General features: G+C 34.5%; 1 protein-coding gene across 2 annotated transcripts in view; it reads right to left on the reverse strand.

Moving 5' to 3' along the window:
• The window catches only part of LOC148280617 (lamin-C-like), a 43,580-nt gene extending 26,250 nt beyond the window's left edge, over window positions 1-17,330 (reverse strand). For both annotated transcript variants that reach the window (XM_088228132.1, XM_088228131.1), the window contains exon 1: window positions 16,787-17,330. In XM_088228132.1, the coding sequence (XP_088084258.1) occupies window positions 16,787-17,220 (434 nt within the window). In that variant the 5' untranslated portion in view covers window positions 17,221-17,330. The remainder of the gene's footprint in view (window positions 1-16,786) is intronic.
• Between the last annotated feature and the right edge of the window lie 786 nt (window positions 17,331-18,116).

Raw genomic sequence — 18,116 nt, forward strand, 5'->3', positions numbered from 1 at the left:
TCATGATTTAAACCTCAAAAACACTGTTTAAAATGCAAGCAATTTATAAAATTAGTCCTTTATTGAGAAAATGTAAAAAAACAGATAGTATACCAACAAACACCGATATGGGCTCCCAAATGATTAATGAACTGTAAGTCATAATTTTTGGCGCTAAACAACTGTCAAATTGACATATGAGTGTTGCTACACGTAAAAAAATACAAAAATTACTCTTATTCCAATAATTCGCACAATACTGTAGTACGTACTTACATACTACATAATCTTTAAAGTAGTTAAGAAAGTTCTATATCGAGTCAGCGAGCTGTCATGCATCCTTAGAAATTAAAGAAAATAAAAATATTATAAAACAGTTTAATCTAAATTTGCACATACATATTTATTTTTGAAAAGAAAATACGGAAGTCTAGGCATTTACAAGGCAAGTATAACAATTTCAAAGCATTTTCAGGCTTAGTTAGTGTAATAATTCAGTCAGATGAATCTTACCAAATCAATAAGATTTCGGCTCATTTACTTCACAAAAGTAAACAGATAAATTTGCACATGTTTATTGTTCAGAGTCTGGGCGGATGTAAAATACAGTTCTGCGTGTGAAGTAGAACCAAAATTGTGGACGAGTGTTTTCGACTGGATGATAAAATTATTTATTAATTATATTTTTTTTGTATAAGATAGCTAAAGAGAGTTCGTAAAATTTTTAAAATAGAATGATTTTTGGAAATAGACATCAACTAATTTTTCTTAAGATTTATTTCACCAAAAAAAATAGGTCAAGAAAGCTTATAAATGTTTTTACAACCCCAATAAAATGATTTTAATTGTATTATTTAAAAAAAAAATCTAAATTGTTACTCCCGAGTAAAAATCCTGATAAAAGGAAATCGAGTGGAGGTAAGTCCGCCCGTAGTGTAGATCATTTTTTAGCTCCCAGGTTGGATTCCTGGCAATGTGACAGGCGCCGTGGCTAGGATGGTTGGACAGCCAACTGTAAAACTGGCGTCGCGGGTTCGATTCCCGCCAGTTGCAAGAAATTTTTTTTTTTTTTTTCTAAACTGGTCTGGGTGTTGTGTATTTTTCATAACTTCCTTCCATGTCATCTCTAAACCACCTGTTATAGAGGCTTAGCGGGTTATTCCTTTAAAACATGCTTTTGAAGACGGTTTTCTACATAGACATTGGACTAGTACGTAAAGCGTAAGACGGACCTTATCATGTGACATATGATCAATTTTTACGGCATTTGGTGTACCTTTGCAGCGCTCTATGGATCATCGGGCGCAAATAAGGGGATGACGATGATTATTATTATTATATATTTATAAATGATGATACAACCCTTAAGGTGGCGCCTGTGAAACATTTTATTTTCAAAATAATAATTTAATTGAATACCTCTGACATGCCTTAAACGAAACGTCGCCGGTTATTTATAATACACGCTTTGCGGGGGACGTAATATCAGTTTTATTTTTCACTGCAGTGGTCAGCTAATAATGAACTGCATGCCACTAGGTAAAAAAAATAATTTATTTAGGCTATTATGTCGATTCTACAATACAGCGATGCTGACTTTTTTACTAGTTTATTTCGTTTTGCATAAATTATATGGGATCCCTCGGACAAAAAAAATAATAGCGCGCACCTTTTACACGGGCGCGTTCTGCATACATTATAAATAAAACACATTTGTGTGAAATAACATTAAAAGTTTACTCAGTATTGGTATGTAAAATTCAATTTATCCTAACTTAATGTATACAACATACATGATATGCCCATGTGTTCATCATAATATGTATGTAAGATTTATAAATCTAATATTATGTATATTTTATTACTTTTTAACTATGTTGTACAATTTGTACGAATTGGCTATGTATGTCCTTTATAAATAAATAATTTATGTAATAATGAGTAAAATACTTATTGTGTATTTGTTAGTATCTTCAATATAAGCCCATTGCAAGTAAAGTGAACTGACATTTCAACGGCGGAGTAAGCTTCGCAAATTACATTTCCAGTAACCGATAACTTTTTTTACCAGGACTTTTAACTTTTAATTTGATTCTTAATTTTGTCTTTCAATTTTAACTTTTTAATTTTAATTCTTAATTTTAACTTTTAATTTAAACTTTTCATTTCAATTTTAACTTTTACTTTTAATTTTAATCATTTGATTTCAACTCTTAATTTATACTTACCTACATCTACTACCTGCATCGAATAATTTATTGTTAGTTGTGATTTTTTTTACAATTAAATTGAAATGTTCATGGAAGCAGAGAGAGGGGGAGAAAAGTAAAGTAGCTTTACAATGTCTTCTCCTTTTTATGAACTTTTTATGTAATATTTTTATTTTTACTTTTTTAGAATAAAATTATTTTTCCCCTCTCCTCCTGCATTCATTAGTGTGAAATCTGTAATTGGTCTTACTTTTTAAAATTGTTAATTTGTTCCTTGTTTTATATAAAGACTGTATGATTTCATTCATAAATAAATAAATAAATAACCGGTATAATCCAAAATAAAGTTTTTAGTTTTTTTATGTACAAAACATCCATGTTAATTAACAATGAAATGAAGTAAAAAGCTCATACAGTTAACACTGTGGATAAAATGTTTGACCATTTTGTTAGTTGGTTCACTTCACTTGTGACGCGATTACGAACGCTATCTTCATCTGTACATACCGAGACGGTACACTTATAAATAAAAATAAATTTCGACAATTTTTAAAGCGCCGTTTTCGTGAGTAATCACATTAAGGGCGCTGTACATTATGCTTAATTAAAAAAATAAAATAAGGTGTCCAGTCTTTTGTCTACAAACATTTAGACAAACTCAAAATACTGTAGTAAAATAAGGTGTATCTACGGGCCAACTCTTAATTATTGTTTACTTCCAGACAAATTTAACAAATCATGTTATGTTTGTATTTCTAAGAAATTACATCTAAAAAGCCGCACTTTAAAAGTCAGGAAACTATTTCACAAATTAAAAAGTTAATTTTTTTTTCTGAAAAGCGATTCTACTGCCTAATTTCGATCTTCGGGGGTGCTATTCTGAACCAGAAAACAGTTTTTTCTCATGTATTTTGTATGTGAATGCGCGCGGCCGCGAGAGCGTTTGGAATACCACCCCAATAGGTAGAGCGTTCCACACCAAAGGTCTGGCTATTTCAAAAGCCCTATCGCCAAATTTGGAACTCTGGTTGAGTAAATGAGGTTGCATCACCTTCCTTACAGCAGAACAAGAGGCTGACTGAGCGGAGAGTGAGGCGCCTATCTGCCAGCTCGCCCGGAACGCAGAGTTCCTCGAGGTATTGAGGAGCCGTGTTATGCATTGCCTTTTACATTAATTAACACAGCGTGTACTCGACCCTTTCTGGAAAACGTAGCCAGTGAAGACTTCGAAGCGACGGTGTAATGTGATCGTGCTTTGATACACAAAATATTAACCTGGCAGCTGCATTCAATATGGACTGCAATCATTCCATTTTATATTTAGGTAAGCCAGCATATATTCCATTGCAATAATCGACTCTTGATATCACAAATGCGTTCACTAAAAGACGGACCGCCTCATTAGGGAAATGTTTTCGGATACACATTTGCCTTAGCTGGTAGAAACAAGCACTGACTGTCTTGCTGATTTGATTTTCAAGCGAAAGTTCATCGTCAATGTGAATGTGAATGCCTAAAAGCTTAATAGCGGGTATAATATCAGATCCAGTGTATGAGGAGGGATCTTTTAACATATTATGTTGCCTTCCTGGGCCCCGATTACAATGGGAAGTTAATAGAGTTATCTTCGACTCTCTAAAAAGAAAAATCGATATTTGTGTACGAAAGAGTATATTTGCTTGAACATTTACATGAGTATCTTCATCGGTAACCTATAATTGAACACGTTAAAAAGAAAAAAAATATATGCATATTCTGCTTTTCATACAGAAAATTTAATTTTACTTTGTAGATAAATGTTAACTTCCTATTGTAATCGGGGCCTTGGTGTGGCTACCCAAAGGTTTTCTGTTTTCGATGGATTAAGGATAAGTCGATTTTCAGCCATTTACTCACCTATTTTTCCCATGCACCGAGTGATGGCTAATTGTAAACTGTATTTATCGATTGGTGATAGCTGACTGTTGCCTGCAAGTATGTTATTTATTTCTGAGGTTATTTATTCAGAAAATGTCTTTAACATTGCTATATTTGTATAAATCATAAGAACGCGAATATTGTACGATTTAAGAAAGGAGGTAATAAATTTCGATCTACAACGTCCTACAAAAATAATCACGAAACTCGACACCATAAAAATGTATTAATTTAATATAGAAACATTAACAAATCGATTAGCCCCTAGAATAAATGTAATAATAGTGCCATATTTTTTTTTCGTACAGTTCATCGGAATGATTAAAGTATAATAATATAAACTATCGAGTGAAATCTAGTATGGTAGTATTACACAAAATAAATCAAGCATGATGACGACATCGCCTACACGACATCTCCGTGTTACGACACTATTTGAAGTAAAGATCAAACATCGCATATTTGGGCAAGGTTTTACAAGAATTTATGATTCAAGATTTTTAGAAAGCCCTTCAGAAATATAATACGCTTCGAATCATTGATTTTCCATTCAATAGGTCCCCCCCCCATTAGATAATGACATCACTGTTCAATGTCAATATTAAAATAATCATGAGATTTCTTATCCGGTAAAGAAAACAAATAAGTGACATCAAATTTAATACAATTAAGTACGCTTCGTGTTTTTAAATTTATTCCTTTTAATTGTGATGATGTAAGTTGTTTTTTAAACGTATGTATAAACATTAAGATGAATAAAAAAATACAGTGGGTATAAATTTGTTTAAGTTGAATGAAGTGATTTACATAGTATTTTTTTAAAAAATGTTACATAAAATTGGTTAGATAAATTATTTTTTTATTAATAAGATCATTATTTCGAGTTTCGAGATAATGTTCATGCAGATGATGGAAATTAATCATCAATCGTTCCCGTATCCACATAGAATAATAAATAAATCGGTACTCATGGGACTTCAAAAATAAAATAATAAATAAAAGTGACTTATTCACTGTTTAGATATGTTTTAAGCTGTCGTACGGTAAATAAATTAATCGGATTGTGGTCCCGTGGCTAGTGTTGCGGACTCACAGATCAGATGTCCGAGATTCGAAACCCCACTCTACCCCAACTTGATTCTTGGTTGAAAATACCCCCAAAATCCAAATATTTGGGTAGGGGAGACCGAGGAGAGTTGTAACAGAGGAGAGTTGTAACAATGGCGATTTCAAGAAATCTATGATCGATAGAGAACTGGCAACATCGCAACATTTATTGCGTTTTTGATGCGCCACATGATGGAGTTGGCAATAGCAGTCTACAGGGAGTGGTTAGGTGTATACGGCATCTGGACGAAAAAAATACCTAACGTAAGTTTTGAGCTAATACTTTGATGGCCTGTTATTCGATACGTTTTACGGAAACGCTGACGTGACATTATTTTTAATATGCACTGACTATTCAGGTTTTAAAGTGTGATATTGTTTTTTGTAGCTCACGTCTAGTTTTGAAGTTAAGAGCCATTATTCGAAACATGGCGTGATTTTTTCAGCCTAGGAGAGTTGCCTAACAGCTTGTTTCAACTCTCCTCTTTAATCAGTTTTTTATCTAACATGTTTTGTGGTGTGAATTTGAACACTGAATTGTTTGTTCTTGTTACAGAATGCCCAATCAATATGTATGTAATCAATATGAAAAAAAGAAATCTAAGAAGGCTAAAGGAAAGGACCCAAGACAAAAAATAATCTGACGATGACGGAGAAAATTGTTACTTTTGCCTGTGTTGCCTCGAGTTCTTTGCACATAGCAAAGCAAATGAGGAGTAGGTTCAGTGGATTGAATGCAAGGATGGTCACATGAAGAATGCATTGGAGGAGAGCGCCAATATTTATGTCATAATTGCTAGTCTGACTCAAGTTCTCCCAAGATCAAACTTTTTATACGTTTTAAGGTTACATTACATACACGTATAGTTGTAAGTTCGTATAAAAGGGTCCTTACATGTAGAACGCAGGTTTTACACGAGTAAAGTAAGAGTATAATATAATAGTAAGAAAACGACTTGATTACGTCACGCAATGCGCCATGCTGTAACCTCGCGGGGAAGGCTGAGTAATAAATAAAGCTGAATTCATTCTCATGAGAACTCGAAGGCTGTTAAGTCGTGTCAACTGCCATTTTGGGATATTTATAGTTTATTGTACCGGGTCTGTGGATACCACCTGGCTGAGTTCACTATTATAGTTAAGGACCTACCTGTGTACCTACTCAGGTAGACGATTACAAACGCTAGCTTCATCGGTACACGTCGAGACAATATACTTAACTTTTCTACTATCTCTATCTACCTCGGTATGGCGAAATTTTGATCTACCGACATGTCGATGTTTTCATTGTGTCATCTCAGACGTTATATGATCGGATACATGCGCCATGCGCCGTACTACCTCAAGTTCAACGAATAGGTGGCGTTAAAACTTTACTCAGCGTTCAATGCTAAATTTAAAATAAAATATTTCTCTTTCGCATTTTAAATAGGCTTCTGTGATAAAAAGTAGCCACTTCAAAACTATTTTAAAAATTTAAAAATCGCAATCAAAGCAAAAAGTAGTTGCTTGAACGTGATATTTATGTGAAATTCGACAATTCCCAAGTCGGTAAGCTTAACTTTCGTCTATTTCTATCTACCTCAGTATTACAAAGCCCGCTATATCGATATGTTGTTCGTGCTTTTAGGAAGAGAGGAAAAAATATAATAATTATATACATTTATTTTTCATAGTGGCAATATTCCTTCCAAATCTTAAAGGTTATGTGATCTTACGCATGCGCTGTAATTACCCAGAATTTTCAAACTTCACCGCTAGACGGCTCTGTACAACTGCCGAAATTTAATCCGCGCTACATGAGGTAATATCTGTACCTTTAGTACCTCAGAGGCAGACGGATGCAAATCCAGTTTGATGAAATGAAATTTCTATTTTCTTATCCAGTTTATGATCATGTCCATTGATTTTGAAGAAATGTAAGTCTCATAATGAAATAACCAATGTATTAAGATACTGAATATACAAATTAATGTTCTGAATTATTTGAAATAAGTTACAGAAAGTAGATTCTTTAGGCTATTGTTGAACATTTGAGGTATGGATTTGCATCCGTCTGCCTCTGAGGTACAGATATTAACATTGACATATTTATTTTTCGTATTTTAAATTGGATTTCAAGATAAAAAGTATGTATCTCAAATCGATTTAAAATTTAAATAAATCGAAATTAAACCAAAAAGTGTCTGGTAGAACCAAATTTTTGTCACTTTTAACGAGAAATTATATAAGTACCGTGCAGAACTTGGGCCCTCGGTAGAGTGCCCACCACTTAATCTTTCCAAAACTAACACTCGGACAAAACGTTTGTGTACTATGCAGGTACTTAAATGTGTTGTAAAAATCACGTCATTTTTTTTTTTTATTTATTTATTATTTATTCATATTTTTCCATTATAAACTATAATTATAATAAAAATAATGTGACCTCACTGATTGGCTAATGTCCGTTTCAAATGGTCCAAAATTCAAAATATACATGTCAGTACGTTTCTAACTCTGTTTTGAGTAAAATAGAGTGACCATGTCTAAAGCTACGAAGTTGGGACAAGGGCGGGCTTTGGTGCGGACAAACTAAGAAACCCGTGTTTCTTGCATTCTCTTGCATTTCATGATTTCACCGAGAACAGTGATTTGATTTTTAACGTGTCAGATGACGAAAGTGATGACACATCGGATTGTGATGAGTAGTTAATACTTTTAAGAATAGTTGTAATTATTATATACGTGTTAAAAATAAATAAATATTTTTCTTTGCTTTATTATTTCTTACTATGTTATATTTTTGCTATATTTACAGCATATGTGTTTTATACTTTTTTTTACATTGTGACATTTTCTTACTTTTTTATACTGTATTATTTTCATTTCGTTTTATTTTCACTGCATATGTTCGTTTTATTTCATCATTTCTCACTACATATTTTATATTTTCCTAAATTTACAGTATAATGTTTTTGGTACTTTAAAAAAAATTATATGTATATAATAAAACGTATAAATCGAAATATTATGTTTAAATGTTCCCTTGCTCTGAATCTCTACTTATACTGCCTACGTTTTTATATTAAACACATCTCTCAGACGTGAAATCAGACATCTATTACATTGTCATTTTATTATCCTGGTGCCTATATTCAAATAAAAATATCAAGTTAATAATAATAAACATAAATTCGAATATATTTATATTTTAACACCGTGGTCACACTATTTGAATTGGAAAGGTTAGATGGCGATAGCTCTACACGTCGATGTACTTACCTTAAAACTTAAAGATACAGGGTCGGTAGCGTATTTTCGTGATCGCTCGGGAGAATTTATCTTCAACTATATCGTCATAGTGAAGGGATGGATTCCGTATCATCCGATTGTAATTACCATAGAAAGCCATATTCCATTAGTTATTATGGAAATAAATGAGCAAATCAAGTTTCAAGAATATACATAACTAATTAGGCTTAATACCAAACATACGTGCTTGCAAACAATAAATTAATGCTCTTTAATCTCTAGTCAAATTTACTTCTTCTATAATAGAATTAGCCTCACACATACACACCTACATGGTACATACTATTATAATCACCAATGCGACAAGGAACTGAAACTTTGCCGGTGAGATTCACCTGCATACTTTACTAGACAACGCCTGAAAATATTTTTTAGTTTTCATATTTTTGGACCAGTTGGTTTAATCGACAATATGTTCAGTTTGTGGATAGGGAAAGAATTCCCCTCGATAGGGAGTTATTAAGATTGACATACAACATTATTGAGTGGAGACGAGTCCCCTTCGTTATGCACTGTTGATGTTCTAAAAAATAGTCAAATGAGGACAGTTATTTGCTATGCTAAAAAAAGAAAAACAGTACCGGTCACGCCACTGAAAAATATGAATTACTGTAACATTAGGTTTTTGTATTTATAATTGATAAAGGTGACATCAGAGCGGTTTGATCAATTCTGGACAAGGTCAGGAGATACCTTCTACCTACTACCCACTGTATACTTACATGGACCGATAAATATAATACTGGTGCTAGTCGAATAATAATTAACCCAATTCAAATGTGTGTAGCTATATTTTATTCCACGTTTACACCCTATCTAGATTGAATCTTAGTAAAATTATGTTCGCTCCGAGTCGAAGCCGGTGGCGATGGTTCTAAATTATTCTAAAAATCAGCCAAATACATAAATCGTGTTGTCGTGGCCTCGGAAAAAATGAGAACGAATATTATTTGTAATTTTTCACGACTGCGTAATACCTATACACTGCAAAAATTCCTACCCAATTAATTAACGGTAATTAACAGAGCATGTTTCTTTTTACGAACAAAATTTTTAAACCGATTGTTTTTGATTCACAATTGAGTTTTGATATTATTGGCAAATTTTACAGCTCTTCCATCCATTTTTCATGGTATAAAAATAAATCGTTTTCAATTACTTATGGAGGATTTATGATTAAGTTTATGAAGACTCAATATATACTATCCACAAAAACATTTTTTTTATAATTCTTTTTTTTTTTTTTTTTAATCTTAAAATAGGGCACACATATTATACATATTGTTATGTGTGTTCTAATAATAACATTGCAAATATATTTAATTTATAAATTGTTTATCACATATGTCTTGACCATTATTTTAAATTTTGATATGTTTTTTTCTTCATAAATATTTTTTTCCATTTCGTAATACTTTTTAATTGCTTTAAATAAAATTGAATTTTGTGACTTTGCCTTTTTCCTAAATGGAAGTCTAATTTTGTTCTTTTCTCTAGTATTGTGATTGTGTTCATGCTGGTTCCGATAATTTTTTTTCCAAAATTCTGTTTTTTTATTAGAGTTTATAATTTTATGAACAAATATCATTGTATTGTAAAATATTCTTTGTTTATATGTTAATAATTTCATTTCATTTACCATCGACTTTACCCTCGTATATCTGTTTTTTTTCAAAATGATTCTAAAGGCTTTATTTTGTAAAACAGTTAGTTTATCTATGTTTTCTTTTTATATGGGCGTTACATTATTTTTACCTCGCTCATAATGTGCAAGGTTTATATTTACTTCGGGATGGTTATTTAGTTGTTTACTTCAAAAAACAATGTTCAATTAAATTTACTTTAATGAAAAACTTTATTTAGTTCATGTTTATAATATGTAAGGATCGGGTGGGATGTTTCAGCTGTGGCCTGTTTTAGGAGCTTCTCCGCATTTGCTCTAGTGACGAGGAAACCACAGAAAACTCGTCAGGAGAAGGCGGACTGTTGTCATTCACCAACAGTCCTTCTGATCCACTTGAAGAGTGTTCGGTATTTGGTGTCCCGCTATCATTGATACCCTTTATTGCCTTTACTATATCTATCGTTACCTCTCTTGCCGAGTCCTTACTACGAGTCTACAAAAACATTAAGATAAACGAAAAAAAATGTTACGAAAAGCTCCCTAATTTGCCAGTTTAGTATAGTGTACCTATAGTGCATTAGCAAAGATAATCATAACAATCGTTACTTTTTATGATGTTGGAACAAGTGTACGCATCCAATTAGAATTTCCAATACATTACCGCATTCTACAACCACGAATATACGAGTACTACATGACAGTAAAAATAACAAAAGCATTTGCACATCGTAAAGTGAATTGTAATTTAGTTTTTAATATGTTAATATGATTTTTACGAAAGCGACAGAAAGGGGGGGGGGGGGTTGTAACGTGCTGGTGCATTTGTCGCTTACACCCCAATGATGTTCAAACCTTTACGAGAATGAACAACCATTAGGTATTTTGAAATTTTATGTAGTAGGGGCCCAGTGCACACTAATAATAGTAATACCTAATAATGATTTTATTAAACAGAAAACAACGTGTGTATAGTATGCTGCTACTACTACTACCGCCATCACACCATTTCCCCGTAGGAGTAGGCAGAGAGAATGGACCGCTATACACGTCTATCCTGGCATACATTTTTCGCTTCTTCCACATTCATACATCTTGTCATACATGTCCTTCGGTTCTGCCGGCTTTTGACGTGACCAGACGTAAGATCTACCCAACGTTATAGTATGCTCAGATGACGAAATTATTGCTACTATCACTCTAATCGAAAAGAAATGTTTAAAAAAATAGTGTAATTTGAGAAACAGGCGTCATCGAGTGTCTATGTCAAAGGCCCATTTCACATATATCATGCTAATCCATCCGACTCGGTAAAATTAGAGCGAAAAGTATTATTTTTTTTAGTTTCTACTCGCGGGTGAAAATTTTACTATAGGAAATCGGGTAGAGATTAATCTGCCTCATGGAATACCTACTGGTTCGTGCGTTTACCTGCCAATTAATAATATATTATACGTTAAGTCAATCCACCCGACGATTTTTTTTATCGGGCCGGGTGGATTTTTGCTGTGGTGTGTAAACGGCCAAATACAGGGACATGGCGGCTAATACAGATAGAACGAATTCGGGATTTTCGTTTTTGATCAATAAAAACATGTGAAGGTACAATACACGTTTATTATTGGTAGACCTTCGAGTCTACACTAACACTAGAGACTACAGATAAGTAACACAGATTATAAAATGTAATATTGATCTGCTGAAAGCGGACGATGACGCATTTCCCCGGTTTCCCGATAAACGAATAAAGTTTAGAAATGCCAAGCATCAACACGCGAAAATGTATATTTACCTTCAAACATTCGGCCAAGGTCATTTGGAATCAGATAACAAAAACAAAAGCCGAATATAATAGTATACCAACATAAATTTACTGGAAACCTGGGAATCTTGTTTACGGCAGCGAAATATGTACATTGCGAATTTGCATAAAATAACCGACATAAAATGTCCACTCATTTTCATGAAAACATAAAACTGTTTTGGAAAGAGGTGAAAAAGACAAAGAACTCCTCCGAAAGTGGAAACATTAAAGCGATAAAATCAAAAGATGGCCGAATGCTAACGAATGACGAAGGAGTGAAAGAGAGATGGATGGAATACTTTATGGAAGTATACGAAAGTACTGAAAGTGTCCCTGAGCAACAGCTTGGTTGTGCAGAGGAAGATACGAGTGATAATAGGTCATGTGAGATAAGCATGGTAGAAATAAAGAGCGCGCTGAAAAGTATGAAAAACGGAAAATCCGTTGGGTATGATAAGGTTGCTGTGGAATATCTGAAGAGTGGTGGCCAGATCGTGAGCACATGGCTGCACAGACTTTTCAATCTCTGCCTAAAGGAAGGACATACGCCGTTGGATTGGAGGAGGGCAGTTGTCATGCCTTTATATAAGGGAAAGGGATCTCGTGCGGAATGTGGAAACTATAGGGCCATCAGTCTTCTGAGTTCTGTCGGTAAACTGTATGGGAAAATTATAATCGAGAAAGTAAGAAAGGTGACGAAAGACAAAGTGTGGGACGTGCAAGGAGCCTTTATGAGTGGACGTGGATGCACGGATCAAATTTTTGCGCTGCGAATGCTAACGGAGAAGTTTTTGGCAAAAAGTCAAAAACTATTCTGCGCATTTGTCGATTTGCAAAAAGCGTATGATAAAGTAGATAGAATGAAATTGTGGGGCGTGTTGGAAAAGTATGGAGTAAACAAAAAACTTATACGTGCAGTATCGTCTCTCTATGAGGAGAGTTCAGCGTGTATAAGAGTTAATGGGGGATTTACATCTTGGTTTGCGATCTCAAAAGGCGTGAAACAGGGATGTGTAATGTCACCATGGTTGTTTAATCTATACATGGACAACTGTATGAAAGAGATAGAATGTATGGGTATTGGAGCAAAAATGGATAATTTTTCAGTAAGCTGCTTGTTGTATGCTGACGATGCAGTTCTGTTAGCAAGCAGCAAGGCTGATTTGCAGCAAATAGTCTCTAGAATGTATGATGTATGCCTGGAGAGCGAATTGGCGATGAACGAAAGTAAGTCAAAAGTGATGGTATTTGAAAGGGATAGTGAGGTTACTGACTGCGTAATAAATGTAAACAACGAATGTCTCGAGCAAGTAGAAGAATTTGTGTACCTGGGAAGCATGTTTTCAAGAGATGGAAGAGTAGAAAAAGATGTTGAAAGAAGAGTGAATGCGGGCAACAAAATGAACGGAGCACTAAGCACAGTAATTTCTAATAAAAATATGTCAATCGAAGCTAAACTGGCAGTGCACAACGGAGTTTTAGTCCCAACACTTATGTATGGAAGTGAAACATGGAACTGGCAGAGGAAGGATGAAAGCCGAGTGAACGCGGTTGAAATGCGATCTCTTAGACGAATGTGTGGGAAATCAATGTATGACAGGGTTACGAATGATGAAATCAGGAGAGAGTGTAAATCTGAGACAAGTATAATTGATAAGATTAAAAAAGGGTCTCTGAGATGGTTTGGTCACGTAGAACGAATGGACGATGAGAGAATGGTAAAACAAGTATATATGGCAAAAATGAACGGCAACGTTAGACGAGGACGACCAAGGAAGACGTGGCATGATCAGATAAACCAAAATCTTAAGTCTGGTCATGTCAAAAGCAGACAGAACCGAAGGGCATGTATGACAAGATGTATGAATGTGGAAGAGGCTAGGAGTGTATGCCAGGATAGACGTGTGTGGCGGTCCATTCTCTCTGCCTACCCCTACGGGGAAATGGCGTGATGGTAGTAGTAGTAGTAGTAGTAGTAACCGACAAAAAACCGAAACATATTTTAAAACTGGAATAAATTTCTTATTTTATTACTCAGATAATTACTTAAAATATTTTGATCGCCTAGTTGTACCGGATCTCGAAATTACAAGTTTAGATATAATAAGAAAACAAGTATTTTAATAGTCACCTAAAATCGAATATTATCGATTTGGATATGATTTTTTCATAAACACAAAATATGTACATTTATAATTTGCAAATATCATAAAACTCCGTTAGTATTTATAGGGGTATTTTTATCACCATCATTCCACCCACCCCCCTTCCCATCCGTACCTGATGGTACTTAGGGTACTGCATTGATACCGCGTTCACCTATCATATAAAGGTAAGATGACCAGTCTTAAAAAATGTTTACAATAAAAGAGGGGCCTGGGTAAACACGTAAACAAAGAAGATCCGAAGACCGCTTCCGTAATTTTGCAGTGTTTAACCACCTTAAAAATCAATATTTCATGTTGACCTTGCCAGTAGCTATCGGTCCAGGATTCTGGTTCTATTTCACACACATAACTATTTATACTTTATACTCGTACACGGAACATTTACAGGATATTTGTATGCACTTCATTCGATTTAAAAGTTTAATAGGTTCTATAGTGAATAACTAAATATATATAAACATTTCATGTTGACCCAGTCGAGAATCGAACCCAGAATCTTATGATTTTGAGGTATTATATTACGAATGATGCGCTAGTATACTTAAGACTAGTTTTAACTTAAACTCAAATAAACGCATAAAATCATTGCTGTTAATCGCCCTTGCGAAAATTATGCTACATAAATTTCATCATCATTCCCTCTCCGCACCTAATAATGCATAGGGCACTGTATTGGTACACCAACCGCAGCGTATCTTGATCATTTTGTTACATAATGGTAAGATGATTAGTCTTACGCTTCAGGTAACAGTCCAGGGACTATGAAATATTCTAGGGTAAAAATACCCTCTTGCACGGTAGGCAAACGCGCTGACCATTACATTACAAAGCCGGCATTAATTTACCATTATAATAATCCACTTGGATAGTATTCTCTTACTCCACCTAGGTACTAGGTTAGCGCTGAACATTCCGTGGACAGTCCGGTGGAAAACAAAACGATAAATTAGTGGGTCGTCCGTATAGAAAATAAGCACGCAGTTGCCGTCAGCTGTCAATGCACGGTCTATTTTGGATCGGTATTAGGCAGACTTTTATTTGACCCACATTTTTGAAGTACACCAAGCCAAAATAAGACGCATAGAACGCCAATTAAGGAACAGAAACTTGCACAACATAAATAAATATACAAATTGATATTTACCGTATTTTGAGGACGATAAGACACTTAGGACCGTAAGACGCACTCCAAAATTTATATATCAATTTTTAGAAAGAAAAATGTTTTGAACGATAAATCATCATCTCTACCGAGAAAAGACAGCGTGATAGTAATGGGCGATTTGAATTCAGGAGTCGGAACAGACCCATTGTTTGGCCCATCGGTGATGGGAAGGCATGGCCTCGGGCAAGTCAATGACAATGGTGGTAGGCTGATAAGGGTTTACCACCATCAGCGACCTTGTCATTGGCAGAACCCTATTTCCCCATAAATAGACTTGGACTTCGCCCGATGGAAGAACGAAAGCGCAGCTAGATCACATACTTTATGGCCGCACTAACTGAAAAGAACTCCTAGATGTCAGGACCTATAGAGGGGCCGATATGTCTAGTGACCACGAGTTAGTCGTTGCTAAGATCTGGCTGCAGCTCAAGCGTCTTCCAAGACTTCCTCGGCGAAAGAAAAAGAAAAGATACGGTTGGCTTGGCTATGTACTTCGGATGGCTCCTGAGAGCCTTGACCACGCTTGCCTATTTTACAGAGCATCGGGTTCTCGGCGTCAATTTCAGTTATGCAGTTTTTGTAAAAAAAAAAAAAAAAAACTTCAATAGGCTATCACATCCTTTACTCGTAGGAGTAGAATACAATAATACATTCTACCCTATTATACCATGACTTTGCTTCCTCTAAATTTATATTTTTTATACGCGTAGGTCGATTGTTGTGTTTTTTGACATGTCAATTTTTAATAAAAATAAACTATTTTAACGACTACGCCAATGTTTCATTATACTGGGTGGGCTAGAAATAGAAGGCTTTTCGGTGTTCCAATAGGAGCCTTTACTGCAATACGTCAGACTTTATTTCAGGACTGTGACATCACCAATGAGACTAAATTATTTGCGGCGGTTTCGTATGGAAATAAATTATTATTATTACACACACACACATATTTCATAACCCGGTTAGCTAAGCTATAACTAATACCATAGAAACAGTAGAAATCAAAATACTTCCGAAAAAATAAATAAAAATGGAAATTCAATATTTTTGCTACCCACTGTGTGTACCGGTTCATTGCTTTGGTATGTTTTCTTCGTGCATATAATATTACGAATAGTTGAGGAAGTGTTAAATAAATATACCAACTTACTTCCAAACCTAAGAAGTATAAATTATATTAGCGTTTTAAATAATTTAGTATGCAGATGATATTTTAAAAATAGGTAGTCAATAAAGGCAAAATTTAGGCACGTATTATTACAGGTGTTGGTACTTACGAGTTACGAAATATTCATAAAACCGACAAAGGTAACATTTTCAAAAAAACAAATAATGCGACAAAATGAAGATATCATAAGATTTTAATCCAAAGATTTTAGAGTTGAGTGATTGTTACAAATACGGATGTATATAATATATTAAATGTTATATACTTATGGGGTTTACTTTATCATGTCACATAATATTAACCTTATTAATTTATGAAGATTTGATCTGATGAACGTTGAATTCATTACTTACCGTTTACGGAAATCGTCATTTTCTTCACAAAGCCGTTTAACATCAATTTCTAGCTTCGCTTTCTCACGGGCTGTTTCATCCAGAAGTTTACGAGCATCTGCGAGTTCATGCTCGTACATACCCTTGATGTTTGAAACTTCGCGGGTGACCGTTTCATGAGATGTTTGCACCTCTCGCGTTAGACGGGAATTTTCGCCTTCCAGGTGTCGAACCCGGTCAATATAAGCTGCGAGCCTATCATTGAGATTTTGCAAATCCGCCTTTTCTTGAAGGCGACTTTGCCGTGTGGGACTCATCGGACTGCTAGACCGGCCGGCTGAACTAGCGGGACGACTACCGGCTCTAGGAGTACTACTCGATTGCGGGGTCTGTATAGAAGATACATTGATGCTGCTCGATGATGTCACCGTTGTTTTCTTGTTTTTGGATGCCATTTTCACTTCACAAAAGCCGGAAACACTGGGTTAAAGATAGTTTTCACAGCGCGCCGAAACAACGTACCCACGCCGTCGAACCACAAAAACTGTTTCTCGCAACGCTGCGGTATTGCGCATGCTCCAACTTAATCACGTGACTGATGACATCAACAAAGCCACTCCCACTGAGAAATACCGACAAAAATCACAGTTCTTGACTGATCTGCACAGATGGAAAACTATATCAAATATAAATAAAATAATTGGATTATTATTGAAATATTAATATACTTTAGACATGTCTATAAGCATATTCATGACTTCGAAATATTACAATGTTGCTACCAACAAAATAATTTTTGCGCTTGTAACCCTGTAAACTGTATTTTTTTTTGTTCTGTCTTCTAGATTTAAAAAGTTTTAATAATATTATTTTTTTGGTTTTTATATTATTTTTAGTAAATTTTACTATTTAGAAAACTTTCCCCCGACTACTGTCCACTAATAATATTTTCAACTAGTATATATTATAAGCTGTGAATGATATGATCGGCGGTTTGATGAGACCTATGCGACCAAATTTAAATAAATGAGTTTTTGGTATAAAAAATATTTTTGTAAAACAGCATTGATCTACAAAGCCTGAGAATTAAGAATAGTCCAGAAACCGCATACGAGCATAAAAAAGGCGGCGACTTAACTACTCATAAATGAGTAGTTTTACGTTTTGACCCATTAGTTTGTTTGTAGACGTTGCTCAGTACGCAACTCCCGATTTTTTTATTTTTATTTATTTACAATTTTAAAAAACCCGTTAGGGTTACATTCAACTATGCCGAGTTGTGTCGTTTTAAAGTGTAGAAATACTGCTGGGATAAAAAAGAAACATGATGGGATCACATTTCATGTGCAAG

The sequence above is a fragment of the Micrasema longulum genome, unplaced genomic scaffold (genome assembly GCF_059751315.1).
Source record: "Micrasema longulum isolate JH-2025_06_02 unplaced genomic scaffold, ASM5975131v1 h1tg000561l, whole genome shotgun sequence".
In the NCBI taxonomy this organism is placed as follows: domain Eukaryota; kingdom Metazoa; phylum Arthropoda; class Insecta; order Trichoptera; family Brachycentridae; genus Micrasema; species Micrasema longulum.